This window comes from Saccopteryx bilineata, chromosome 4 (assembly GCF_036850765.1).
Source record: "Saccopteryx bilineata isolate mSacBil1 chromosome 4, mSacBil1_pri_phased_curated, whole genome shotgun sequence".
Taxonomy (NCBI): Eukaryota; Metazoa; Chordata; class Mammalia; order Chiroptera; family Emballonuridae; genus Saccopteryx; species Saccopteryx bilineata.
Window position 1 is genome coordinate 155516792 of NC_089493.1, and position 26343 is coordinate 155543134.

Consider the following 26343-nt stretch of genomic DNA (forward strand, 5'->3'; position numbering starts at 1 on the left):
GGACCCTGGGAACAAGGTGTTTGAGTGGCTTCAGGGTCTCTGCCTGGGGCTAGGGTATATGTCTGGGTCTGGATGGTGGTTCAGGCTGAGCATCTGTGCGGGGGAGGGGAGACCCTGACTATGGACTCCCCCTGCAGAGCTGAGGATTAGCAATTAACGAGGAATCTCTGCGGTGAGGTTAATTGAGGAAAAAAGGGAGGGCAGCTAGGGTTTAGGGACTTTGCCCTTGACCGAAAGTATAAAGTGAAGAGTCCTAGCTGCTCTTCAAGCCCTTGGGACTTCTCTGAGCAGCTGAGCAGGAGGTGAAACACAGAACCCCAAGGTGAGCTAGACCTTTTCGTCCCAACCTCATCCCCAACTTTTTTTTTTTAGAGAGAGTGAAGCATCAGCTCATTGTTTCACTTAGTTGCTCCATTTAGTTGTGCACTTGCACTGCTTCTCGTACATGCCCTCAGTGGAGATTGAACCCATGACCTAGCCCTGGCTGGTTGGCTCAGCGGTAGAGCGTTGGCCTAGCGTGCGGAGGACCCGGGTTCGATTCCCGGCCAGGGCACACAGGAGAAGCGCCCATTTGCTTCTCCACCCCTCCGCCGCGCCTTCCTCTCTGTCTCTCTCTTCCCCTCCCGCAGCCAAGGCTCCATTGGAGCAAAGATGGCCCGGGCGCTGGGGATGGCTCCTTGGCCTTTGCCCCAGGCGCTACAGTGGCTCTGGTCGCAACATGGCGACGCCCAGGATGGGCAGAGCATCGCCCCCTGGTGGGCAGAGCGTTGCCCCTGGTGGGCGTGCCGGGTGGATCCCGGTCGGGTGCATGCGGGAGTCTGTCTGTCTCTCCCTGTTTCCAGCTTCAGAAAAAAAAAAAAAAAAAAAAAAAAAAAAGACAAATTAATCTGTTTTTGAAGCCATGACCTCTGGCACACCAGGTTGTCACTTTATCCACTGAGCCACCTAGCCAGCGCATCCACAACTCTTAATAAGAAACAGTTCATCACCCCAGCCCCCTCAGCTATGTCCGAACCGGGTCCCTTATTCCTTCTCCCACAACATCTCAGTACCAGCCCAGATGGGCTCTCTCCTCAAAGCAGTAAGGACTTGGCCCTGGCCAGTTGGCTCAGTGGTAGAGCGTTGGCCTAGCGTGCGGGAGTCCGGGTTCGATTCCCAGCCAGGGCACATAGGAGAGGCGCCCATCTGCTTCTCCACCCCTCCCCCTCTCCTTCCTCTCTGTCTCTCTCTTCCCCTCCTGCAGCCGAGGCTCCATTGGAGCAAAAGATGGCCCGGGTGCTGGGGATGGCTCCTTGGCCTCTGCCCCAGGCGCTAGAGTGGCTCTGGTCACAACAGAGCGACTCCTCGGATGGGCACAGCATCACCCCCTGGTGGGCATGCCGGGTGGATCCCGGTCGGGCGCATGCGGGAGTCTGTCTGACTGCCTCCCGTTTCCAGCTTCAGAAAAATACAAAAAAAAAAAAAGGCAATAAGGACTTGTGCTCTTCCAGGACTGGGCATTCCGCTCAGCATACCCTCACCAAGCTGGGATTGCCTGGGACAATGTCCAGGTGGCAGTGGGGGCATTGCTGGAGCAGACTGGATACTACCACTCCGACAGCCAAGCACTCCTGGGGCAGTTCAGGGATTGGAGGACCTAAAGCAAGCCTGAGCTCCCCAAAGTTGGGGACAAGGTGGGGGACCCTCCTTACCTAGATCAGTCCTGGTCTGAGCTTCATTCATGGGAGAAAGCCGGCAGGGTTCGTTTATTGCTGGAGAGGCGGGAGCAGGAGATGAGTAGGGAAAGAAGTTCACCTGTGAGGGGAACCCAGGCAGTGGACCTCCCTAAGTGCTTGCCCAACTGGTTCCACAAGTGAGTAGGTGTCCAGGGTCAGCCTGGCTCTCAGGACAGGCAAAGCTTCCATGTGGCCCCTCCCCAGCCCACACCTTCAGCCTCTGCTAGTGTTCCCTGGCCACTCCAGGAGCAGTGTGTTCTCATCTCCTCCCTGCCCACAGCCTTGGTACGCATGCTCTTCCCTTTCTCCTGCTGTAATGCCTACTGATGGTTCCTCTTGGCTTGACCCTCTCTTCCCTCCCCCAAGGGCCCACCTGCCACAGGCACTCTGGTGGCACCATATCCATCATTAGGATTCTTGTCCCTATTGCCATTTTCCATCTATTTAAGGGATTATTTCATCAACATATGTCTTGCCACCACATTGAGCTTCCTGGGGGCAGGCACTGTGTCTGTATTTGGTCACCATGGTACCCCATCATCTAGCTTAGTGCCTGGGATAGAACAGATGCTCAATAAATACTTGCTGAATGAATTACTGAGTGAGTGAAGGCCCGATCTGTGCGAGCACCTGAATGTGCATCCCTGGAGATGGGGGGGGGGGAGGTTTCCTATGGGTGTGTGTTTGGGATCACACATTATGAGTGTTTGTACAAGTGAGTGTGAGGGGTGGATGTGTGTGTGTGAATGTCCAGGACACAGCAGTTGTCATTCAGTGTTGCTGCAGAGCCCACAGTGCCTACCCAGGATGATGTCCTACGGAGAGAGGCTGGGAGGCCCTGCTATCTCCCCACTCCCAGTCCACAGGGGGCACATGATGCATGCCACGGCCTTTGCCTACGTGCCCAGCCCTCAGGGTAAGTGTGCTCTTACCCCTGGACCCTGCTTGTCCATAGTCGCCCACATCCCAGGTGAGGCCTTTACACCTCTACCCACCCCTCCTCCCTCCCCAGGACCTGGGGCCTTTGGGAACTCCTGACCAGCCTCCCTCCCCAGTCCTGCACAGGATCCCAGGGACCTCTGCCTATGCCTTCCCTAGCCTGGGCCCTGTGGCCCGCGCTGAGCATGGCTGCCCCTTTGGGGATGTTCTGGAGCTCCATGACCCGCTGCCTGCCAAGCTGGCCCTGGAGGAGGAACAGAAGCCAGGTGAGCCTAAGTGGGGACAGCAGGGGCCTCAGCAGTCACTGCCCCAGCCCTCTGGCCATGTGCTCATGGTTTTCCCACCTCCAGAGCCAGGGCTGTCCCAGAAGCTGTGCCGAGCGGGGGTGACGCTCCTCAAGGTGCCGCTGATGCTCACTTTCCTCTACCTCTTTGTTTGCTCCCTGGATGTGCTCAGCTCAGCCTTTCAGCTGGCTGGAGGTAATGCCCAGGGCGGGGCGGGGTTGGGTGGGGCCCTGTAGGGCCCCAAATAATGCTGGCTCATGCTTCCCAGGGAAAGTGGCTGGTGACATCTTCAAAGACAATGCCATCCTGTCCAACCCGGTGGCGGGGCTGGTGGTGGGCATCCTGGTGACTGTGCTGGTGCAGAGCTCCAGTACCTCCACATCCATTATTGTCAGCATGGTCTCCTCCGGCTGTGAGTTGGCCCACCAGGGCCCGGGAAAGAGTGTGGGGAGCTCGGTATGCGGACAGGGACTGGGGAGCATGTCAGGGATGATGGGCGGAGGGCAGGGGGGCAGGAGTGGGGACAGAGACCTGAGGGCAAAGGTCAGAGCTCTGGTATCTCCCACTCTGTCCTCCAAGGCCAGCCCAGAAGTCTCAGTCAGAAGGGGTGCCCCAGGAGCTAGCAAACGGGGGGGGGGCACAATCCCAGGAAGGCTCACCTCCATAACACACCACACAGTCACTTGTTCAGGGAAACAACCAGAGATCAGAAATGGAACCTTTAAGAGATATATATCACTGTGATAAATACACACACACACACATACATCACACATATCACATATCTCCCACATATATCATATATGTATATATATCACAGTAAATATAACAGTGTTGTGAGGCTGGCTAGGCACACCCAAAGCTGGTGTGCAGGCCATTGGGAAGGGCAAGCTGGAATTCCGGGGCAGGCGCCCATGCTGCAGTGCACAGGTGGAACTTCTTCTTCCTCAGGGAAGCCTTGGTTGTGCTCTGAAGGCCTTCTATCTCATCAGATGAGGGCTACCCAGATTATTGAGATTTATTTCCTTTGCTTAAGGTCAATTGATTGTAGAGGTGAATTACGTCTGCAAAACACCTTCGTAGCAATGTCTAAATTAGTGTTGGACTGAATAACTGGCTGCCATAGCCTAGCCAGCCTGACACATGAGACTGACCGTCATACTCATGTACACATGCCAATTCTAATTGGTTGGTAATGGCATGTACATGTTTGCATACAGGACACATGCTCTCATACACATGCCCACACACACATTCACATATATGCATGTGCATGCATTCACATGCATGTAAATAGCATGTGCCCACATATACCTGGGACACTAAGGCTGGGTGGAGTCAGCAGCATAGCAGGAATGCCCACTGGGGGGCAGACATGGGTGGAGTGTCTGGCAGGAGGTGTTGGGGGCAGGAGCTGGGTAGACCCCATCCATCTAGTTAGGAGGTGCCCTCTTCTCCCAGTGCTGGACGTGAGTTCTGCCATCCCCATCATCATGGGCTCCAACATCGGCACCTCCGTCACCAACACCATCGTGGCTCTGATGCAGGCAGGGGACAGGACTGACTTCCGGCGGTGAGGGGGTAGAGTGGTGAGGGGCCTGTGTTTGTTGGGGGAGGGTGGTCCCAGATGCCAGGAGCCCCAGAATGACAGAACCAGGCTCTAGCCTACCCTGCAATGTGGCCTCCCTGCCCAGGGCCTTCGCGGGGGCCACTGTGCACGATTGCTTTAATTGGCTGTCAGTTCTGGTCCTGCTGCCTTTGGAGGCTGCCACCGGGTACCTATACCATGTCACTCGACTCGTTGTGGCCTCCTTCAACATCCGTGGTGGCCAAGATGCTCCTGACCTGCTTAAGATCATTACAGAGCCCTTCACTAAGCTCATCATCCAGGTGGGGCAGGGCTGGCATGGAGTGGAGGCGGGGCATAGTAGAGGCCTCACCTTCACTGCCTACATTTTATCCACAGCTGGACAAGTCTGTGATTACCAGCATTGCCATGGGTGATGAGTCCCTGAGGAACCACAGTCTCATCAGGATCTGGTGCAATCCAGATCGCATGGAGGTGAGTTCCAGGTCTGGCCCCAGGTGAGAGAACTCCCTTTTCAGACAGCTGACTGTCAGTGTCAACATGTTTTTAAAATGCTCCAGTTAGACCCGAGAGATCATTAGCCTAGAGAGGGCAAATATGTGGTACTCTTTTGGTGAGACTGTGCCTGTGGCAGATGTTGCTAACCTCTCCCAGCCTTACACCGGTTTTAGGCAGTGATTACCATTCAATTAGAGTTGGCATGTAATCGATCTAGCCCAGAGGTTTTCAAAGTGTGGACCAGTGAGACCCATACCACCTGGGAATCTGTTAGAGATGGGACATATTCAGTCATTCCTCTCCACCTACTAAATCGGAAAAATCTCAGGCATGAGGCCCGGCAGCCCAATTTCAACAAGCCCTCTAGGTCTGCCTCACGCTAAACTTTAAGAACCACTGATCTGGCTTAACCTTCTGGTTTCACAAGTAGAGAAACAGGCTCCATGAGGCTAAGACACTTGCTGGAGCTTGTCCTACCATGTCAGAACCCTGAGCACCAGTCTTACCACCTAGGGCTCTCTCTTTCCCACTGGGGTACAGGGGTTTAATGACTCAGCTCTGCTGAGTTTGGGGCCCAGGCATGTGGGGAGAGAGCAGGGAGAGAGTGCTATAAGGATGCTCAGGAAAGCAGGATGAAAAAATACCTGCCCAGGAGCAGGACAAGCAAGCCAAGTGGAGACCTCATTGGAGACATAACAGGCACTTGTGCTAACATTAAAAGCACAAGTGGCCCCCGCGAAGGCCCTGGGCAGGGAGGCCACATCAGGGCCCCTTCCCCTGGACACTCCCACAGGCACGTGTTCCCTTGTCCTGCACTTTCTGGCTTCTACTGCCTGGAATGAAGATCTCTTTGAATGAGTTGGTCACTCATGGACCGCCATTATATCAGGCTAAGAAGGACGCAGGAAATTAGCACACTTTCTCACTCAGCCATCAATGGGAAAATGCTTCATCAAAGCCATAACATAACCTTTAGTACCTGCTTCCCCTTGATTTTTGCATATAAGAAGTAACTCCATTCAGAACAAGATAGAAGGAAACTCAAAGCCCAAGCCTTTCTCCCTCATCATTTCCACCAGCTTCTTGATGTCACTGAGCCTTTATCCTGGCACGAACAGAGAACAACCTTTCAACCTGCCCTGTGAGTTCCCTGGTACCTGAGTGGCACACAGCTCCAGCCCTGCTGAGTGTTCGAGGCAGTTTGACATCAAAAAGCCCATACAGGCAGCTTCTTTTCTGGCTTTGTGACCTAACAGCCTCCACCTTCCTCACGGCTCACAGGGCCTGCCCCAAACTCTCTAAATCACAATCCTCTCTACTTCTTAGCAGAACCAGGAGGTGATCTTCACCATAAAATAAGTCCTGGGAGGGAGCTCCCAGCAGCTGCTCTGGAAGCCTGCTGCCCACCCGAAACCGGCAGGCCCCCCTGCAGTAGGCACTGCTGAGCACAGCCCTCCCCGAGGAAACCTGCACGCAGTGCTGGAGGGGTGGACACAGCATTCCATTTTGCACAGGGATTTGAAGCAACACACCCAAGGTCACTTGGCCAGGGCTGTCCTCACTGCCCCAGCTGTCACCTGCGTGAACACTGATTTCTCATCCCAGCTCTACTAGGAGGCCTTGAGAGCAGTTTCCTTGGCTTGAAGAGTGATGGGGGGGGGGGTAGGATCTGAGCTCCCTGTTCTCTCTCTCTGGGCCAGTCTCCGTGGGAACATGGCGCATGAAGCCATGGGCTCACTCTCAGGAGGTGATGTGTATTGGCAGCTCCTCCTGCACTGAAGACTCGAGTTTTGCTTTGGTCACTGAATCTCCCTGTGCTCCCTTCCAACCTGTCTCTGTTGCCTCCAACTTTCATCAAGCTGGACCCGACCCCACCCAAACTAGTCTCCAGGGAGCCATGCCACCAAGGAGAGGATTGGGAGTTCAGGGTTATCCAGATGGTGAAAGAAAAACCAGAGGCATTTTTAATGTTCCAACACCTCTTGGTGCTCTGGGAGCCTGACACTCTTTTGAGTATCACCTTCTTGTGGGGTGACACAGTGGACTGTCAACCAGACCTGCCTGGTTGCAACAAGCATTTTTTGAGAACTTACAAACTGAGAAGCAAGGGATTATTACATCCCTATTTTACAGATGAGGAAACTGAGGCTCTGAGAGTCTTGCCCAAGTCCATGCGATTGAGGTAGGAAGAAAATTCTGGTGGAATTTGGAGCCTGTGCTCCTGAATTTTCACGTTACAGCTTCTTGGGGATGCCACTCTGGTGTCTCATCATTTGTGTCCTTTCCCTACTCTGCCCACTGTACCTGAATGCCACCAGGTGACCACAGCCACTCAGATAACCCTCCAGGAGTGACAGGTGATGCTCTAAGGAGTGCTCCTCTTCACCACCAGATGGCACTGCTGGCATGGTGATCGCCCTCTGCTTTCAGAAACAAAGATCCCAAGCTCTCCTTTCCGGAGGATGGGAAACCACCCCACTGGCCTACACATCCTAGTGTTTCTCCTCAAGGAAAGGATTCTCGAGGCTCAACATTCCTTTGTAGCTTAATCATTTCCTTCAGCTCCCAAAGGTGCGTCCTTAAGTTGGGATGGTTTTGCAGGCAGGCATTTAAATCCCAACTCTCTTCTAAGATTCCTCACAACTAGCCCTTTGGGGAGAGGTGGGCAGAATAATGGGCCTCATGATTCAGAAGAAGAAATCAAGTGCTGAGAGTTTATATGTTCAGTCTAGTGTCATACAGCTGGGAGTGGACCAGCTGGAGTTTGAGCCCAGGGCTGTCTGAGGCTCATCCAGTTTGTTCTTCCTCCACAGTTCGCCACCTCCACCTCCCACTTCACCTCACTCCAGCACATTCCCAGGCCCAGGAAGGATGGCCACCTCCTGGAGATATGACCCAGAGTCTGGGCTTCCTAGCTCATTCTCTAAGCTGGAGCTTCCCCTTGTTCCTTTTGCAGTCTCTGGACCCTCCTGTGAGTTCAGCCATGGCTGCACAACTCCAGGCAGAAAGGTCAAGGTCCCAAAAACCCAGAGGTTTTAGCCCTTGTCCTTGTCCTACCCCAACACTGCCTGACCCAGAGAAGCTACTGACCTTCTCCATTCTCTCATTTCTCACACATACATGTATCTTTCCCATCTCCCATCCAAGTACTAACCAGGGCTGACCACGCTTAGCTTCTGAGAGCATACCAAATCTGGTACTATCAGGGTTAGTATGGCCTTAGACCACATCCTTTCCATCTGATGGGCCCAGGGAGGGAAGGAGTCTGTCCTTATATGGAGGCACTGTCATAGACTAAGTCCTTAGGTGAGTGTTTCACACACAACTTCCCCTGCAACTTTTTAGACAACTCTTTTATTGTCCTGCTTTAGAGAAAACAAACTCAGGGAAATGGCCTGACTTGCCCAAGGTAGTTGGCATAAGAGGCAGGATTTGAACTCATATCTGCCTAAGGCAAACACCTGGCTCTCTCCCTCACACCTGACTCTGTCCTTTAACTGCATAATAGCTCCTATAATTTGCTCAGCTTTTCCAATCGAGCCCATCAAAGAATATTTCCTCCTGGTTTCTTGGCCTGCATTTGGGGCTTGCCTTGAGAGCACCCCAAAGCTCTGGTATGGCCAGCTGGGAACACAGCATGTTACCCAAGCAAGGGAGCACATACCACTAAAATAAACTCCCACTTTGAGCCAGGGGCCATAGGTAGGTCTTTATCATATATTTTTTAAATGACATAGTTTAGGATCAAACCTAAAGGAGCTGTAACATTGAAGTGCCAGGACCCGATCTGCGCCCTACCCTCAGCACCGAGGGAGGTCAGGGGTGTGTAGGATGCAGAGCTCCAGGGTTGGGGGGGGGCGGAACCAGCATCCATACCAGCTCCCAGAAAAGGTAGAATGTGTTTGTGGGGAGAAGACAGAAGTCATGGCTCTTGCACTTAGCCTGGGGCCCTGGCTTCTTAGGACTCTATTTCTCCTCTTTGAGATGGAGGGGGCCCAGCCAAGCCCAGCCCACTCCATCCCTTCATGTTGGGGTCTGGAAGAAAGGGAAGGTGCCCCAAGTTCCATTTTTAAAATATCTCCTTAACCCAATGAGGCTATAAATTAGTGCTCCCAGACCAGACTGGCCTTCACAGAATTGTAAAGCATGTCTTAAAGTGGTTATCAACATTTACAGATTGGGAGATTTTATCTAAAACTACAGAGTTGTGGTCTCTCTTGTAGAATCAGGCCTTTCAGCCATTTTGGGCTGTCCCTGAATGGTGACTGTGGCCTGTAACTGAGTGGCTGCTGTCTCTGTAGGCCCAGCTCACTGCCCCCACCATCTCTAGCCTGAGCCCCTCACTTAGGCTACTTGCCTGGCCCTGGGTCCTCTGAATTGAGGTTCCTCCCCAGGACCCCCATCACTTCACTTGTTAGTAAGTGGTTGAGGAAAGAGATCAGGGGCCCGGATCCTCTGCCCACCAGTGGTATCCTGCCCCTCCCCAACCCTCTCCACACAAGGATTTTATTTTTTTAGAATGCTGTGTGCACGCAAAAGAGAAAGAGAGAAAGAAAGAAAATGAGATGAGAAGCATCAGTACCAATTCGTAGTTGTGTCACTTTTAGTGGTTCATTGACTGCTTTCTCATTGTGCCTTGACCAGGGTGCTCCAGCCGAGCCAGTGACTCCTTGCTTAAGCCAATGACCTTGGGCTCAGGCCAGTGACCTTGGGCTTTAAGCCAGCGACCTTGGGCTTCAAGGCAGCAACCATGGGATCATGTCGATGATCCTACACTCAAGCCAGCGACCCCATCACCCTCAGGGTTTTGAACCTGGGATGTCAGCATCCCAAATCGATGCTCTATCCACTGTGCCACCACTGATCAAGCTCCACAAAAGGAAATGAGCAGGAGGAAGAAAGAGCTTGGGCAAGGTGCCTCAGATGAGAGCCCAGGGTGAAGATGCTGGGGTAGAGGCGGCCTGAGAGGGATTGGTATGGAGACGTGGGGAAGGGAGAGTTTTTAGAGGACACGTGAACAGCAGCATCATGCCAAGGAGGGTGGGAGAAACAAGGACAAGAAGCCACCAAGCTGGGGATCTCAGAGACCTCTCAGAGCCTGAGAGAGCCCGTTTGGTGGACAAATAAGGTAGGCTTTCAGAGGGCTGACCATGGCCAGATTCTTGTGTGACAGATATTTTCACCCTTATCTCTTCAGCAGAGGAGACAGGCTCAGAAAGGGGAAGAAAACCACCCAAGAACACATAGCCAAGAGGTCTTTTGCCATCCCCCCATGCCCATCTCCTCCTAAGCTCCATTTTAGCCCCAGTTCCAGGCTGCATTTTCCTAAATTCCCTAAGTCACTCTATTCTTAATCTAGGCTCCCACCCTCATGCCCAGGGCAGAGGCCAACACCAGCCAGACCCTTGGAAACGCCACTATGGAGAAATGTGAGTGCCTGCAGTGTGGGAAATGTCTGGCTTAGGAGGGGCAGAGCTCAGCAGAGGTTAGGGCTGTCCCCCAGGAAGGATGGCTGCCAACCAGTCCAGCTCCTGGGCTTGGTTCGGGCCTGCTGTTGTGGTTTAAGGATACTGACGGGGGGCCTTAGGCTCTGAGCCCAAGGGGGTGGCTAAGGTGGAGGACTGAAAGTTGACTGTATGTCAGCTCCCAGTAGCTTGACACTGTCACCCCCCATAGGTAAGCACATCTTCGTGGACACAGAGCTGCCCGACCTGGCCGTGGGGCTCGTCCTGCTAGCAGGCTCCTTGGTGCTCTTGTGCACCTGCCTTATCCTCCTTGTGAAGATGCTCAACTCTCTGCTCAAGGGCCAGGTGGCCAAGATTATTCAGAAGGTTATCAACACTGGTGAGCACCAAGTGGTGGGTGAACAGGCCCCAGTATGGGCTTTTCCAGATCCCACTGCCACCACCTTGCCATGTGATCTGGGTAAAGCCCTTCCATCTCTGAGCCTCAGTTTCCCCATGTGAACAAAGAAGAGCTTGAACTGGGTGACTTCTGAGGCTCCTGAGGTGCTGACAGCTGGGGATCTGTGGCTGCCTCTGGCTGTGTATCCATTCCAGTGGGTAGCTCTAAAGAGATTCTCAGAGACCTCTGTTTAATTGAATCAACAAATAGTCACGAGTCCCTAACGCATGCCAGGCTTGGCCTAGTGCTGGGGGTGGAGAAGTGACCCTGCACACAGAGATGGATCCTGCTGTCAGGGGGCTCACATGCATAGGGGGAGAAAGCAAAAGCGGCAACACAATAGAGCATGGGAAAGGCTGCATTTGTCAGGTGGTCAGTGGCCTCTGTGCAGAGGTGACATCTGAGCAGAAACCTAAATGGGGAGGAGTCAGATACGGCTGAAGTGCCTTTCGAGTGGAGGGAACAGCAAGTGCAAAGGCTTGGAGGCAGAAATCAGCTGGGCAGGTTTGTGGCACAGAAAGGTAGCCAGCACCATGGTAGGAGCGCAGTGAAGGTGGTGAAAAGAGGCAGGGAGAAGTCAGCAAGTTAAGGAAGAGTGAGTCACAGGGCTACAGGCTGTGCTCAGAGCCTGGACTTCATTAAGGATGTTGGGGGTGCTCGGGGTTGGGGACAGGGGAGTGACACCATCTGATTTTCCCTGTAAGCTTCATTCTGAGATTTTGAGACACTGCATGGCACAGGCACAGGCTGCATAACAAGTGCTAGAAGGGAGCTCGGAGGAGAGAGGAGGGTAAAACAGTCTGTGCGAGGGTGAGGGCTGGTCCAGGAGGGCATCCCATTGGCACTGATACCCGGCACTGAGCCCTGGGGGTGAACATTTAGGAGTGAGAAGGATGCCCAGGCAGAGGGAGCAGCCTGGGCAAAGGTGTGATGGAGCCAGGCTGAGAGTGGCCTTCACTTCAAGATCAGAGGGCCAGGAGAAGCCATTGTGGCCAAGCAGGGACTGACAAAGTCCCACTTGGAAACTGGCACCCAAGACCTCCTCCCCCAAGGACAGTCCCTGCTTTGGTCCCAACACTTCCTCACACATTGACCTTGCTGGGATTGTTTCCTCACAGACTTCCCCATCCCGTTCACTTGGGCCACAGGCTACTTTGCCATGGTGGTAGGCGCCGGCATGACATTCATTGTCCAGAGCAGTTCTGTGTTCACCTCAGCCATCACCCCACTCATCGGTGAGTGCCCATGCTGAGGGGAGGTGGGCTGGGGGGCAGAGAAAGGGCTGGGGGGAGGGAGCTAAAGAAACCACATCTCCACCTCTGCCCCCAGGCCTTGGTGTGATCAGCATTGAACGCGCCTACCCCCTTACACTGGGCTCCAACATCGGCACCACCACTACGGCCATCCTGGCTGCACTGGCCAGCCCCCGGGAGAAGCTGTCCAGCGCCTTCCAGGTATGTCTGGAAGAGTTGCCCTACTAGAGAGAAGATGGGCAGGGATGGGGCATGGTACTGACCCAGGGTGGGACAATGTGTAATCAATTTTTGACTGCTGACTTGGGCCACCTGCTATGCCAGGTTCTGTGGCAACCATATAGGCAAAGTAGAGCTGGTGCCACACTCAGGACCTTGCTGTCTACCAAGAGGATGTGACTCAGAGTCACGCTAATAAAGAGTGATTAGGATGTGCATTCTGAGGAAGGAGTGCTGTAAGAGGGCCCTGGACCGATCTGAGGTGAGGGATCAAGGATGAGTAGGAAGACACAGCAGAGGGGTGGCTATTCTAAGTGCAAAGGAGTAATGACAAGCCAGGCGCTGGAGCCAGGCTGTGGATTCATCAGGAGGCTGGAGCTGCTGAGCCAGAAACTAGGTCGAATCTTTTGGCTGCTGGATTTGGGCAGGATCTGCTGAGGAATTCCTGGGAGAGCAGCTCGTGGGGGAGATGTGAAAAATTCAAAGCAGAGGTTATTTGCCAACTGACCCGGAAGTGTTTCAGTATTTTACTGGGGGAACATCAACCTAGCAGTGACTTTCCTGCTGCTCAGCCCAGGCCAGGACCCTACTACCCACTGCCCTGACTCAGGAGTGGGCCTGTGCTCACCTCAGCTCCATTGCCCTCTTCTCTACAGATTGCCCTCTGCCACTTCTTCTTCAACATCTCGGGCATCCTGTTGTGGTACCCAGTGCCCTGCACTCGCCTGCCCATCCACATGGCCAAGGCACTAGGCAAACGCACTGCCAAATACCGCTGGTTTGCCGTCCTCTACCTCCTGCTGTGCTTTCTACTGCTGCCCTCGATGGTATTTGGCATCTCCATGGCAGGTTGGCGGGCCATGGTAGGTGTGGGTGCACCCTTCATGGCCTTGCTGGCCTTCGTGGTACTCATCAGCATCCTGCAGAGTCGCAGCCCCCGGCACCTGCCCAAGTGGCTGCAGACATGGGACTTCCTGCCCCGCTGGATGCACTCCCTGCAGCCCCTGGACAAACTCATCACCCGTGCCACCCTCTGCTGTGCCAGGCCCGAGCCCTGCTCACCCTCGCTGCCTGCCAGGGTCTTCCTGGAGGATCTGCCCCCTGCCACACCCTCTCCTCACCTTGCCCTGGCTGCTCGCCACAATGCCACTCGCCTCTAGGCTGTGGCCCAGATTGCTGCCTAGGATAGGGAAGGGCCTGTACCTGGTGCTCAGGGTGGAAGAGCAAAGTGGTGTGTGTCTGGGCATACTCTTGTCCTTGTGCAGGTCCCTAGAGGTCTGGGCTGTGTGACTGAGAGTTAGTGTGCGAGCCTGGGTGTCAGCCTGCACATGTGTACATCATGATACACCTGTGGGCACTCTGGGAAGGCTGCAAGGTACCTGGGCATGACTTCCAGTCCTTCACACATTGTCTGGAGGCCTGTGCTGTGTATTCGGGTCCACACAACTCAGCTGGGCTAGATGGGAGTATGGGTGGGTCTGAACATGTGATCTGCAGCTGTTTGCTCATGCCTAGATGTAGTCGGTGTCTGAGTCACTGGCTGAATTCTCACCCCCTCCCTGCCACTTTCCTTCCTCCGTAATACCCTTCTCCTCATCCTCACCCAGCTTTCTGTATCACCGCTATAACCCTCTTTCCTAACACTGCCTGATTTAAAACAAAAATAAAAAAAGGAATTAAACTTTCACTTTGCATCTGAAAATCTGTTCACTCTCATCTGGAGTGGGGGTAGAGACCATGGTTTGAGGGTTCAGCAGCACTGTCTCCCCTCCCAAAGATAGCCTACTCTGCCCTGGAAGTTAGCCTGCAAGCTCACCCCAACAGTTCTTCTGCCCTGCCTTAATGAATCCCTGAAAACCCCCCAAGGCCTGAGGACCATCCCCAAGGCAAGTGTCAGCAGGGCTCTCGGTAACTCTATCCCCCACCCCACCAGGCTGATTTTCTCTGGTTTCTCTGTGTTGCTGGACTCATCCACCTCACTGACTTCTTCCTTTCCTCCCTCTTCCTGGCTTGAGATCATTTCCCCAGCAAACAAGTGATGGGGGCGGGGCTTATTAGGGCCATTGCGGGAAGGGACCAAGAGGTTCAAGATGGACAAGAGGGCCTGACGTGTGATGGCGCAGTGGATGGGGTGTTGACCTGGAATGCTGAGGTCGCCAGTTCGAAACCCTGCACTTGTCTGGTCAAGGCACATATGAGAGTTGATGCTTTCTGCTCCTCCCCCCTTTCTCTCTCTCTCTCTCTTCTCTCACTCACTCTCTCACTCTCTAAAATGAATAAATAAAATCATTAAAAAAAAAAAAGATGGACAAGAGAAGCCATGCCCTGTGTCCCAGCATACAGGGGACAGGGACCAGCCACCTTCCCACCTCTCATCTTTGTCCTCTATCTTTGGCAATAAACAATGATTCATTTAAACCCACTCAAGTTTTTGGCCCTGGCCAGAAATCTCAGTTGGTTAGAGCATCCTCTCGATTTGCTGAGGTTGCGGGTTCAATCCCTGATCAGGGCACATATATAAGAATCAACAAATAAATACCTAAATAAGTGGAACAACAAATCAATGTTTCTATCCCCACTCCTCTAAAGTCAATCAATCAAAATTACATTTAAGAAAAATAAAACTCACTCAAGGTTTCAATTCCTCTTCCTCCAAAGTCTGCCCTCACCCCTGCCTAGCTGAAGCCTGAAGGGGGAGAGTCAAGGAGTAGGAGGTGCCAAAGTCCTTCCCTCTAGTCCGCTAGTCCGGGGACATTTTGGAGCCTTTGGACCCCAAGGGCCAAAGGCTTGGACACATTCTTCTACTCCACTCCCTTTGAGGTATGTGGGGGAGATGCAAGGGGCCTGGGAGCCCCAGAGATGCTCCCCAAGCTACCAGCCACACCCTTGTCACCCACTAGTGCTTCCTCCTGCCAAGTGAAGGGGGTGAAAGTACACCCACCTCCTGGATCCAGCCTGGGGAGGGGCATTGGAAGGCGAGGAGGAGACGCCCTTTACAGTTAGTCCTGCACAGCTGTGGGGAAAGTTGTGGGAAAGGATGCTCAGGTCTGAGCTAGAGGCTTTGAGAAGGCTGCTCGCTGGGACTCTTGCTCAGCTGGGTGTCCATCAGTCCCTGGGAAGTCTCTAAGGACACCCACTCCAAACACTGGCCTGGGGAGTCACGTCAGAGGCCTCTGCGGGGCACCCACGGTAGGGCTGGGTCCAGGGCACAGGAGGCTGGCAAGCCTCTGGACTCATAATCCCAACCCTACCAGGTAACCTTTCTGCAAGGACCTTCCAGGAAGCTGATATCCTCTTCAGCAACTCCTCCCCTACCCTCCACACAACTGGAGAGTGAGTTTGCCATGCCCAGGTCTGACTTTATTTTGGCTACGCTGCAGATTGGCTATCCTGCTAGGTACTCTGAGTGCGCAGCCAGAGGATCAGCTTGTGCACTGTCTTGTTGAGGATGCCCCCGTGCACGCCCCGTCGACCCATGAGCACGAGGAGCGCTCGCGGAGTGTAGCCTATGCAGATGGCGCGCGGATCCAACCCCTTGGTGCGCACGTCCAGCACTCCATCGTCCTCGGCCAGGAGGTGGTCTCGGATGACGCAGCATCGGCGGCCTGCCACGCTCAGGCCGGTCTGCAAGAAGGTGTACCGGTCTGGCCCCGTGAGAACACCCACCTCCTGCGGTGAGATGGCTGCCAGCAGGCCCCCCGGCCGCGATGCCCACACGCAGCGATTGTTCGAGTGGCCCACAATGGCCACGTCATCAATGCGCTGGTTCCGCAGCACTGCACTAATGTAGCCTTTCCACTCGCCCATTCCGCGCCTTGCACCTTATAAGGGTGCCGACAGCTCCTCCTAAAACGCCCCGGGCACTCTGACGGATGTGGGGGCGGCTTGTGACGCTGAAGTAGGCAATGTTACAGACTGGCTACCTCCTGCTAAACAATGGGGACAGGGGTTGTATCTTAAGGTTGGTGAAGTTCAAATTTAGCCTAAGGAGAGAGTCGCATGAGGGTCAAAATAATCCTCAAAAACCAACTTAGATGGCCCATCGAGCACAGTACACACGGGTTTAAAAACAAAAAGATGCCATGTCTGAACAGCCGGAACTCTCTGCCTGATCCCCAGAACATTGTTCTCAAATGTAAGAAGCATCAAAATCGCCTGGAAAACTGTTAAACAGATTGCTGGGCCCCAGCTCTGTTTCTGATTCAGTAGTATGGTGTGGACCCTGCAAATATATATATTTCTAACAAGTTCCCTGGCAACCCCTCAGCTGCTGGTTAAAGGACCACCCTTTGAAACCCACTGTCCTGTGTGGGTTGGGTAGAAGTGAGGGACCTCCGTGTTGCTAGTCTTAAGGATCCACTGTTTTTTTTGGGGGGGGGTTGCTTTGAGAGAGAGAAAGAGGAAGAGGAAGGGTGAGAGATTAGAAGCATCAACTCATAGTTGAGTCACTTTAGTTGTTTCATTGATTGCTTCTTATATGTGCTTTGATGGGGTGGGGGGCACCAGCCAAGCCAGTGACCCTTTGCTCAGCGAGTGACCTTGGGCTCAAGCCTGAGACCATGGGATCATCATGATCCCACACTCAAACTGGTGAACCTGTGCTCAAGTCAGTGACCTTGGGGTTTTGAACCTGGGACCTCAGTGTCCCAGGTCAATGTTTTATCCACTGTGCCACCACTGGTCAGGTTTCACACCATTGTTTTAAAGTTAAATATTTCTAACCATGGTTCTCAACCCCGGCTGCACATGTAATCACCTGGAGAGTTTTTAAAACATTCTAGTGCCTACACCTCATCCCTGGAGATATGTGCTGATTTAATTGATTGGAAGTGGATCTTGGGCATAGGCTCAAAAAGCTCTCCAGGTGATTCTGATGTACAGTCGAAATTGAGAACGTCTCCATAAACTTAAAATATTAATGTTTCATAAGAGGATTAATATGTGGAGTCACTTTGCACCGGGCTCAGTACATTTGGCTCAGTAAACATCAGCTGGACATGAATCTAAATCTTGTGTAAGATCTCAATAGATCCTGTTCTCTGAGGGCTGTGCACGGGTTTACTGTCTTGGGATTTCCCAGAGGGACCCTCAAAGAGCTGTGCCTTTCAAACATTCCCAAAAGAACTTTATTGAGTGTTTACGCCATGCCTGGCGCCGGGATGGCGACCCTGGAACACAATCCTTGCTGTCCAGGATCCTGTCAAGCCACCCTTCCATTCCAGAATCGCCAAGGAGGAAAAGACGAGTTTCTGGGCAGTCAGGAATCGGTGTGTTCCCGGATCCAAGTCAGGTAGTAGGTTACGTCGGTGTACACACCTGGCTTGTTGCGGTCGCCACAACCTGAGCCCCAGCTGACGATGCCTCGCAGGATGAGCTGGCGCTCTGCGCCCTCATTCTCACACACCAGCGGACCTCCGGAGTCACCCTGGGTCCAGGACAAACGGCTCAGTGCCCTCGGCCTAGAGTCTAGACTTGACAGGGTGGGGATATGGCGGGAAGCGGGCCCAGGTGCTAACCTGGCATGCGTCTGTGCCGCCCTCCGGGAAACCAGCGCAGAGCATGCCCGGTGCGAAGGCGGTGCCGTGCAGGTCGGGGGCGGAGCAGCGCTCCTGAGGGATGAGTGGCACCTGAGCCTCCTGCAGAAAGCTGGAATATTCCTCCGCTCCTGCGAACCGAGAACATTTTCCTCACACCCCTTCCGACTCTGCTCTCCGCCTGTGGTGCACTTGGCTGCGCCGGGCTTTCCCAAACCCACTGATCACCTGCCTCACTCGCAACAAGCCTGTGAGGGAGGGAACTGAAGGTAACCCCATTTCATAGACCAGAAAACTGAGGCCCCAAACGAGAGGGACGTGAATGAGCCGGGCGGAGAAGAGCTCCTTTGGAATGTCACACCCCTTCCCAGCCAGCTTCTTGGAACCGTAACTACGCACTCTGATCGAGCGCAGGGCTAGTGTCCTAGTTAGCCTTGCAGCTCAGCGCCTAGTGTGAACCAAGAGAAAGTGTGATTTTCCCCGTACCTCTCGAGTGTTTGGGCGTTCCCAAACAGTGAACCCAGGCTCTGGGATGGACGGCTGCAGAGACAAGGGCCCTGCACGTCCTCACAACCCACCAGCACCAGGTAGCGCCTCCTTTCCCTGGTGATACCGAAGCTGCGGGCTCTTCTTGCCCACCCCGGTGGCCAGAGGTCTCCCTCCTGCCCCCCAACGTTTCTGCCTACCTTCGAATTGGTGGCCCCAGCCGGCTACCTCGCAGAGCGCGGCTTCGGGTTCAGTGGGGTGGGCGGCGCTGCTCGGCAGGCAAACCGGCCGAACCGAAGGCGACAGGCGCGCGCAGCTGCCGTCCGTGGTCTCCTGCAGGCGCAGCAGTGCTAACCCAGGCGGGGAGGAGCGTGAGGCCGGTGTGACGGCCTCTGAGCCCCCCTCACAATTCCCCTGAGCCCCACAGAGCGCACCCACGCACCCAGGTCGTGCTGGTAGGTGATGGGTGAGAAGGCCTCGTGCAGGAAGTAGTTGCGCACTACCAGCGTCTGGCACTGAGCACAGCTCTGGTTATGGCGGTCCTGGCCCAGCACCACAGTCAGCTCCTCCGGCGCCGGCCTGTGGGTAGGATGGGTAGAGGATGCGCGCTCAGAGCGGACCACCGTGGCCTGGAGAAGCCCTCTGCTCCCGAGTCCCTTGCTAGGTTTCAGCTTCCTTCTGGGGAGCTCTGGAGGGGAAAGGGGAAGCACAGGGCACAGAGGAAAAGAGCCGAGTCCCCAACTGGCGCTGGGCAGATAGTACTGGCCGGTTCTGCAGACAGTGAGCTGCGGTCAGCACCCAGCAGGAGGCGATGAGACTGCCAGCGCAGAAATTGTGGCCCCAGTACAGCGCGGCGATGTAGGGATGCGCGCCAGGAAGCGCCACCAATCCCCCGACGACGCGACTCAGTGAGGACAGCCGTTTCCGGAGCCGTTGTCCGCAGCCCTCCAGATGGGTCCAGAGCAAGGGAGTCCACTGTCCGTGCATCATGTGCAAATCTGTGGAGGAGTCCTGGCTGAGGATAGGGAAACCCACGAGTGGCTGATATGTAGCTTGCCCCTCGCCCTCTCTGCTTAGTCTTTTTGCCCCTTCCCAACTACCTGCGGTCGGGGATTGAGGCGGAGGCTGGGCCCTGGTCAGAGGCTTCCGTAATGCTGAAAGCGTGGGCGAGGGGAGCTCCTGGCGCCCAGCGGCAGTCCAAGGTAGCGGCCAGGAGCTGGGAGCTGCCAGGGTCGGGGCTTGGCACTGTGCTAGACGGCAATATTCCCAACTCAGCCGGTCGCTGTTCCACACGAAACACCACGGGCGGGTGTCATTGTCCGGGTTCCTGTAACCACAGGAGAAGGCACTGTTCGAGCTTGAGGAGCCCCAGAGGACCCTGGAGGGGAGGAGGACGCCCTGCCCAGCCCCACCAGGCACACCGGCAGAAGGCATGGTCGCCAAGTCCCCTGTTCACTGCCTGCTCTGCAGTCAGGTTCTGGTAAGTGGCCTCTGAGGACCACGGCTGACACGTTGCGCCAGAGAGCGTGGTCCCAGCCGTGCCTCGGTAGCTGAACCCACGTTCGTTGTAGCAGCTGGCCTCAATGTCTGGGGAGAGAGTAGGCTCCCTGCAGCTCTGGGTGATGGTACGGTCTTCCGCCCCCCCCCCCCCAGCCACTTTCTCTCTCACAGTTCTCTGCTAGCCCTCCCCTAGAGGGGGAGGGGGCGGGGCTGCTGCCTCCAGCTAGACTAGGACTCACCCACATCGCAGGTGCGTCCTGTGTAGCCCTCGGGACAGCCGCACAGGTGATGGCCCTCTGCTTCTAGGCAGCGGCCTCCGTGTTGACATGGATTGTTGCGGCAGACTGGAAGAAAGAGAGAACTGAATCACCTCTGGGCCCAGAAGAGTTCTCCCCCTTTCATAGACACACCACCTGGCCTTGTCCCGATCTTTGACCTTTGGCCCTCTTCCCCGCTAGTTCCCAACAAATTCACTCACCCTGGCTGGCCAGCAGCTTGCAGTGGGCTTGGGGACCCTGGCACTGGCACTTGGCCACACCTGCTGGCTCAAGTCTATACCATGTTTCATTCTCATGGAAGAACTGGAGAAGCTGACTCTCATAGCACTTCTCTGGGGATCAAGATGGAGAATGGTCTTAGGAGAGGCTGCAGCTAGGTCGCTGAGGGTCCTGTGACCTTTTCAGTAGGTGGAGGCTGCTCCTGTTCCCCAGCCTCCCCACCCCACCCCAACCCCAACATCTCCTTACCTCTCTGGCAGTGCTTCCCAGTGAAATGTTTTGGACAGATGCAGTGTGGGCCACTTGGTACATTCACACAGGTACCTCCCCTCTGGCAGGGGTTATGTTTGCCACAGTGGTCTGAGAGATGGGCACAGTGGAAGGGAGAGTGGGGAGCCTGAGTCAGACAGATGGGAGCCAAGGCCATACCTGAACCTGCTTGCCATGGCTTTGACCTTGTTTCCAGGCCTTAGTTTACTCTCATGCAAAATGGGGCCACCCCCTACCAGAACTTCTCCCTCTGGAGGAAGGGAAGGAGCTGGGTGGGCCCAGAATCCCAGGTATGTAGGGTTTTATGAGACTCTGGAGAGTAACTAGGGGAGAGGAGAGGGCTTTGGGCCACCCCAGAGGCTGTGTGTGGCACCTTGAACTTTCTTGGGCTCCAGGCAGTACGCCCATCGTTGGTTCTGCTCAAAGTTAGGGGTAGTAGCACACCTGGGGAAAGAGAGAAGGCACCCTGCTCTGACCAGAGGGCTGGCCCACTCTTTCCTATCACAACCACCTCTCCAAGCAGGAAGAACCCCCCTCTACCCAAGGAAGAAGGTTGGCAGGGTCCATCTTCCCAGGCCCCTGCTCCAAACCCTTCTGAGTCATCTTACCAGGGCCGGAGGCCATGTTGGCCCCTGCGGGTGCATTTGTGGTACAACTGCCCGTGGTACTGGAAAGGGAAGTGGCAGGGCTCCCCTGTTACAGTGAGAACTGCAGGGATAACACATTCTCTAATGACATTCTCTGTGCCCAGTCTCCCAGGCACCACCCTCAGGGTCTAGTTGGAAAAAACAGATCCTCAAAAAGATCACTGTGCCTTCAAGCATCCTGGTTAAAAAGTTAAGTCCTGGAATCAGACAACTGGAGTGGATGCTGACTTTAGCATCTACTAGCTGTGTGACCGTGAACAAGTTTGCAGCCTCCCACTTTAGAAGAGTGCTTGCCACAAAGTAGGCACTTCATAAATACTTGTTGTATGTTGAAGTCACTTAACTACTCTGAGCCTTAGTTTTTTATCAGTAAAATGACGATAATAATAATACAGTCAAAGATTTTTAGTTTTGTAAGATGAAGAGTTCTGGAGATGGGTGACAGTGATGGTTACACAATATGAATGTACTTTGTACACTTAAAATGATTAAGGTAAAATGAGTAAAATAGTAAATTTTATGTTATGTGTATTTTACCACAATAAAAAATATTTTAAATGATGATGTAGATATATTGGTACAGAAAGGTGTTCATAATTTTAAATAAAGAACAGCAAGTTATAAACAGCATGTTGGTATGGTTCTATTTTTGTATAAATACATTTGCATATATATACATAAATAATAAATTGGAAGGTCATTCTCAAAATTTTCAAGAGTGGTTTTTGAAGGTTAGAATTTTCCTCTTGCATTTTTGTAATTTCTAAAGTTTTTACATTAATAAATTGCTATTATACATTTTTTTAAATAGTACAGTCAAGTCTCAACATTCACAGATTCTATTTTTTTTTCTAATTTTTTTTAATTTATTCATTTTTAGAGAGGAGAGAGAGAGAGACAGAGAGGGAGAGAGAGGAGAGGCCAAGAGAGAGAAGGGGGAGGAGCTGGAAGCATCAACTCCCATATGTGCCTTGACCAGGCAAGCCCAGGGTTTCGAACTGGCGACCTCAGCATTTCCAGGTCAGCGCTTTATCCACTGCGCCACCACAGGTCAGGCAGATTCTATATTTTCAGATCTCCCTTTTTGCTAAAATTTATTTGTAAACCTCAAGTCAATTTTCAAGGGACTTTCATAGTCATTCACAGACATGCACAAGGAGGTGAAAAATCTGAGTCCCCGAGAGTACACATTCCCAGCTGAGGTCACACTGGTGAAACTGCTTCCTGTTTCAGCTCTTTTGCTGTAAACAAGTGTCCTTTACACAGTCTAGTTAGTGCCACATTTTCCACATTTTGTCCTTTTGCTGTTGAAAATGGCCCCCATAGTGGTGAAGTGCTGTGTTCCAGTGTACAAGTGGACTGTGATGTGCCTTATGGAGAATACATGTATCTTAGATAAGTTTTGTCCAGGCATGAGTTACAGTGCCATTGGCTGTGAGTTCAATGTTAATGAATCAACAATATATATTGAGCAAGGTGTATTTAAACAGAATCACACATGAAACAAGGTTATATTATATATTGATAGCTGATGAAAAAATTTGTGACCAGCAGCTCACAGGAACCCAACTCTATATTTCCTCTAGGAGCAATGGTTCAGTATTTGTTAAGTCATGTTCATAGTAACTAATACAAATAACAAGAACTAACTGTCTATTTCAGAGGGACATTGTGAAGCTTAGATGAGACAGTGCCTGGCCTGACCAGGCAGTGGCGCAGTGGATAGAGCGTCAGACTAGGACACAGAGGACCCAGGTTTGAAACCTCAAGGTCTGGCTTGAGCGCGGGCTCACCAGCTTGAGCGTGGGGTCGTTGGCTTGAGAATGGGATCATAAACATGACCCCATGGTCGCTGGCTTGAGTCCAAGGTCGCTGGTTTGAGCAAGGGGTCACTTGCTCCGCTGCAGCCCCTCAGTCAAGGCACATATGAGAAAGCAATCAATGAACAACTAAGGTGCCACAACAAAGAATTGATGCTTCTCATCTCTCTCCTTTCCTGTCTCTCTGTCCCTATCTGTTCCTCTCTCTGACTCTTTTACAAAGAGAGAGAGAGATAGTGCCTGTGAAACACAGCACAAAGTCTGGCACATAGCCCTGCTCAATAAGATTAGCTGCTATTTTGTTATTAAAGACACAGTGGTACTTGCAGAAGGCCAAACCAGGAATAAGACAGTAAAGGAAGAGAGAGGGATCTGGGATGGGCTTATTTAAAAAATTGTACTTATTTTAAAGGGAGAGGAAAGGGTGGAGAGAGAATAAAACATTGATTTGTTGTCGCACTTATTTGTGCATTCACTGGTTGATTCTTGTATGCTCCCTAACGGGATGGAATCTACAACCTTGGTGTAACAACAGTCTAACCCACTGTGCTACCTGGGCAAAGTTGAGATGAACTTTTTGTTGTTGTTGTTGTTTTTAATTTTTATTTATTCATTATTTTTAGAGAGGGGAGAGAGTTAGAATGAGAGAGAGAAAGGGGGGAGGAGCAGGAAGCATCAACTCCCATATATGCCTTGACCGGGCAAGCCCAGGGTTTTGAACTGGTGACCTCAGTGTTCTAGGTCAACGCTTTATCCACTGCGCCACCACAGGTCAGGCTGTTGTTGTTGTTTTTAAGTGAGAGGAGGAGCAATAGATAGACTCTGGCATGCACTCGACAGGGATCCACCCAGCATCCCCTATCTAGGGCCGATGCTCAGACTAACCAATCTATTTTCAGTGCCTGGGGCTGATGCTCAAACCTATCAAGCCATTGGCTGTGAAAGGGGAAGAGGGAAAGAAGGGGGAAAGGGAGGGAAAGAGAAGCAGATGGTCACTTCTCATGTGTGCTCTGACCAGGAATTGTACTCAGTACATCCGCATGCAGACAGCTAGGGCCAAGATGGACTTTAAAGAGGCAAATGGGATAGATAGAAAGGAGAAGCATCCTAAGTAGGTGATTAGGCAAGGGCAGGGCACCTAGGTTGGACCAGGCAGGAGGGTGGAGATCAGTTTGGCTGGGTGTGGAGTGATGAGGAGAGGAGGCTGAGGCAGTCAGGATTGGATGTACTGGGTGGGCCTCAGTGCCAGGCTAAGGGCCTGGGCCTGACCCGACCAGGCCAGGCTCACCAGGGCAGGGACTATCAGTTCACAACTCTAGGTAAATATTTAGTGCCTGGCAGAATGAAGGCAATGGGGAGATATGGTAGGATTTGAGGAAGATGGTGATGGCAGACATCCCCACCTAAAGGGGAGCTTAATTAGAAAAGCTAATATATCTTAAGTATTGACCTTGCATCTGACAGTGAGCTGAGTGCTTTAACATGGGTTTATGACTCATTTCTCCTTCCCAACAACCTTAAGGTATTTACTAAAACCAGCCAGGTTTTACTGATGGGGAAATTGAAGTTTGGAAAGGTCAAGTCACTTGCTCAGAGGCCCCAGTGCCCTGCTCTTGATCCTTCCTTGTCTATCAAAAACTCTGGCCTCGCCTGACCTGTGGTGGCGCAGTGGATAAAGCGTCGACCTGGAAATGCTGAGGTCGCCGGTTCAAAACCCTGGGCTTGCCTGGTCAAGGCACATATGGGAGTTGATGCTTCCAGCTCCTCCCCCCTTCTCTCTCTCTCTGTCTCTCCTCTCTCTCTTTCTCTCTTCTGTCTCTCCCTCTCCTCTCTAAAATGAATAAATAAATAAAAATTAAAAAAAAAACAAAAAAACTCTGGCCTCTGTGTGGCATGAGTGATGCCTATGAAATGTATCGAGGAAAAGAAAAGAATGGGGAAGGCTGGGGAATCTAAAGAAAACTGATGGGGACTAGACTGGGCACTCAGGTATAGCCCAAGCCCTGACCTAAGGAGCACACAGCGCCCATCGGCAGAGACTTGGCACCCAGAAGGCACTTGGATTTTTATGCCAGCCAGATGACTCTGGGGATGAGAGTGACAATTGTGCCCAGGATCCTGCCCCTGCTTCATGGGCCTGAGATTGACCATTGGCACACTCCCAACCATACTCATTTCCACTCAAGTGTATCTTAGGAGGCAGAGCTGGGCTACTTACCCACTGTGTGTTCATCTGCCGTGTGCTTATGCACCTTGGGGTCTTTCTGAGGTGGAGTCTGCAGAAAGAGGGAAGAGGCCAGGGAATTTGCCTACACCTGATCCCAAACTAGTCCCCGGCTTCTTCTCAGAGCCCAGAAATGCAGGTATTTCCTCACAAGACCCAGACCCCTCCTCCTTCCTCCCCTCTCCTTCTCCAGAAATGCAGGCCATTCCCTCATATCCATAGGCTCTGGTGTCTCTCTCCTTCCACCTGGGCCTTCTGGGCTGACCTCACCTTTCCACACAGGCCTTCCCCTCACTTGGACTAATAGGTCATAGGCAGAGGCCAAGGTTGTGATAGGGACCCACAGGGCCATCCCAGCATTATCCTCCTGATTCTCCCAGTCCTCACCGAAAGTGCTGACTCCAGCAAGCTCACCAGCAGGGACCCCAGGAACAGCAGAGCCCTCATGGCGTCTGTTCATTAGTCCACCCACCTGCCCAGGAGTCCAGATCAATAGAGTTGGCCAAAGGTCTCTGAGGCCTGCGAAGTGGAGATTGGTCGAGCTGCCCTCATGGGCCTGGTGGGGCACAAGCTGTTTGTAGAAAGCTGAGCAGAGCAAATTCCTTGGTAGGCCCCCAAGGGCAGGGAGTTGGCAGTTGGGGGTTCAGGATAGAATAATGAGGAGCTGGGTTCCCCTCTCTTTCCCAGATAATGGGACTGGAAGCAGGAAGAGGGACTTCTTGTGTTCTGCATCCCACCGGGGATGAGGAGATTAAGGAGACCCAAGAGAGGCTCCTTGCTATAAGGATCTTAGAATCCATTGGGAAGTGTATTTGTTTTCTATTGCTGACTAAAATAAACCACAAATGTTACAAGTTAAAACAATATCCATTTATTAGTTGACAGATTCATAGGTTGAAAGTCTGGCACTATGTGACTTGTTTTTGTGCTCAAGGTGTCACAAAAGTGAGACCAAGATTGAGTTC

The 26343-nt window shown here is 52.9% G+C and overlaps 3 protein-coding genes across 7 annotated transcripts; 1 reads left to right on the forward strand and 2 right to left on the reverse strand.

Moving 5' to 3' along the window:
- The first annotated feature begins 214 nt into the window (after positions 1-214).
- Positions 215-14087, forward strand: SLC34A1 (solute carrier family 34 member 1). 3 transcript variants are annotated; one of them, XM_066272327.1, is made up of 13 exons: positions 215-322; positions 2502-2631; positions 2771-2920; positions 3005-3133; positions 3207-3350; positions 4400-4511; positions 4633-4828; positions 4905-5000; positions 10384-10453; positions 10701-10868; positions 12047-12163; positions 12258-12382; positions 13057-14087. In XM_066272327.1, the coding sequence occupies exons 2-13, from the start codon at positions 2523-2525 to the stop codon at positions 13558-13560; spliced, it is 1920 nt and encodes a 639-aa protein (XP_066128424.1). In that variant the 5' UTR covers positions 215-322; positions 2502-2522; the 3' UTR covers positions 13561-14087. The 3 variants fall into 3 exon arrangements, with proteins under 3 accessions (XP_066128424.1, XP_066128426.1, XP_066128425.1); XM_066272328.1 differs by having other exon boundaries at positions 275-322; positions 2491-2631; XM_066272329.1 differs by lacking the exons at positions 4400-4511; positions 4633-4828 and having other exon boundaries at positions 3207-3394.
- A 1706-nt stretch (positions 14088-15793) lies between these two features.
- On the reverse strand, positions 15794-16207 carry PFN3 (profilin 3). The gene has a single exon (XM_066277609.1). It carries the CDS (start codon positions 16205-16207, stop codon positions 15794-15796), a length of 414 nt encoding a protein of 137 aa, XP_066133706.1.
- Positions 16208-17506: 1299 nt separating this feature from the next.
- On the reverse strand, positions 17507-25882 carry F12 (coagulation factor XII). Of its 3 annotated transcripts, XM_066277013.1 has the most exons (14): positions 25766-25882; positions 25373-25430; positions 21296-21395; positions 21061-21131; positions 20667-20777; positions 20399-20530; positions 20160-20264; positions 19842-20007; positions 19521-19747; positions 19187-19418; positions 18863-18999; positions 18621-18770; positions 17917-18065; positions 17507-17825 (listed from the first exon to the last, which is right to left on the reverse strand). In XM_066277013.1, exons 1-14 carry the CDS (start codon positions 25823-25825, stop codon positions 17658-17660), a joined length of 1866 nt encoding a protein of 621 aa, XP_066133110.1. In that variant the 5' UTR covers positions 25826-25882; the 3' UTR covers positions 17507-17657. The 3 variants fall into 3 exon arrangements, with proteins under 3 accessions (XP_066133110.1, XP_066133109.1, XP_066133111.1); XM_066277012.1 differs by having other exon boundaries at positions 19187-19747; XM_066277014.1 differs by lacking the exons at positions 21061-21131; positions 21296-21395.
- Between the last annotated feature and the right edge of the window lie 461 nt (positions 25883-26343).

What these genes read in the sequence shown, in the direction of transcription:
- F12 (XM_066277012.1), bottom strand. Translation starts at nt 25,825, where the DNA reads ATGAGGGCTCTGCTGTTCCTGGGGTCCCTGCTGGTGAGCTTGCTGGAG. An exon ending in CAAGCTGCTGGCCAGCCAGG is followed by an intron (nt 20,265 to 20,398) that starts GTGAGTGAATTT and finishes TCTTTCTTCCAG; the next exon opens with TCTGCCGCAACAATCCATGT. An exon ending in CACCTACCAGCACGACCTGG is followed by an intron (nt 18,771 to 18,862) that starts GTGCGTGGGTGC and finishes CGCCTGGGTTAG; the next exon opens with CACTGCTGCGCCTGCAGGAG.
- SLC34A1 (XM_066272327.1), top strand. Translation starts at nt 2,523, where the DNA reads ATGATGTCCTACGGAGAGAGGCTGGGAGGCCCTGCTATCTCCCCACTC. An exon ending in CTACGTGCCCAGCCCTCAGG is followed by an intron (nt 2,632 to 2,770) that starts GTAAGTGTGCTC and finishes CTCCCTCCCCAG; the next exon opens with TCCTGCACAGGATCCCAGGG. An exon ending in AGCCTTTCAGCTGGCTGGAG is followed by an intron (nt 3,134 to 3,206) that starts GTAATGCCCAGG and finishes CATGCTTCCCAG; the next exon opens with GGAAAGTGGCTGGTGACATC.
- PFN3 (XM_066277609.1), bottom strand. Translation starts at nt 16,207, where the DNA reads ATGGGCGAGTGGAAAGGCTACATTAGTGCAGTGCTGCGGAACCAGCGC.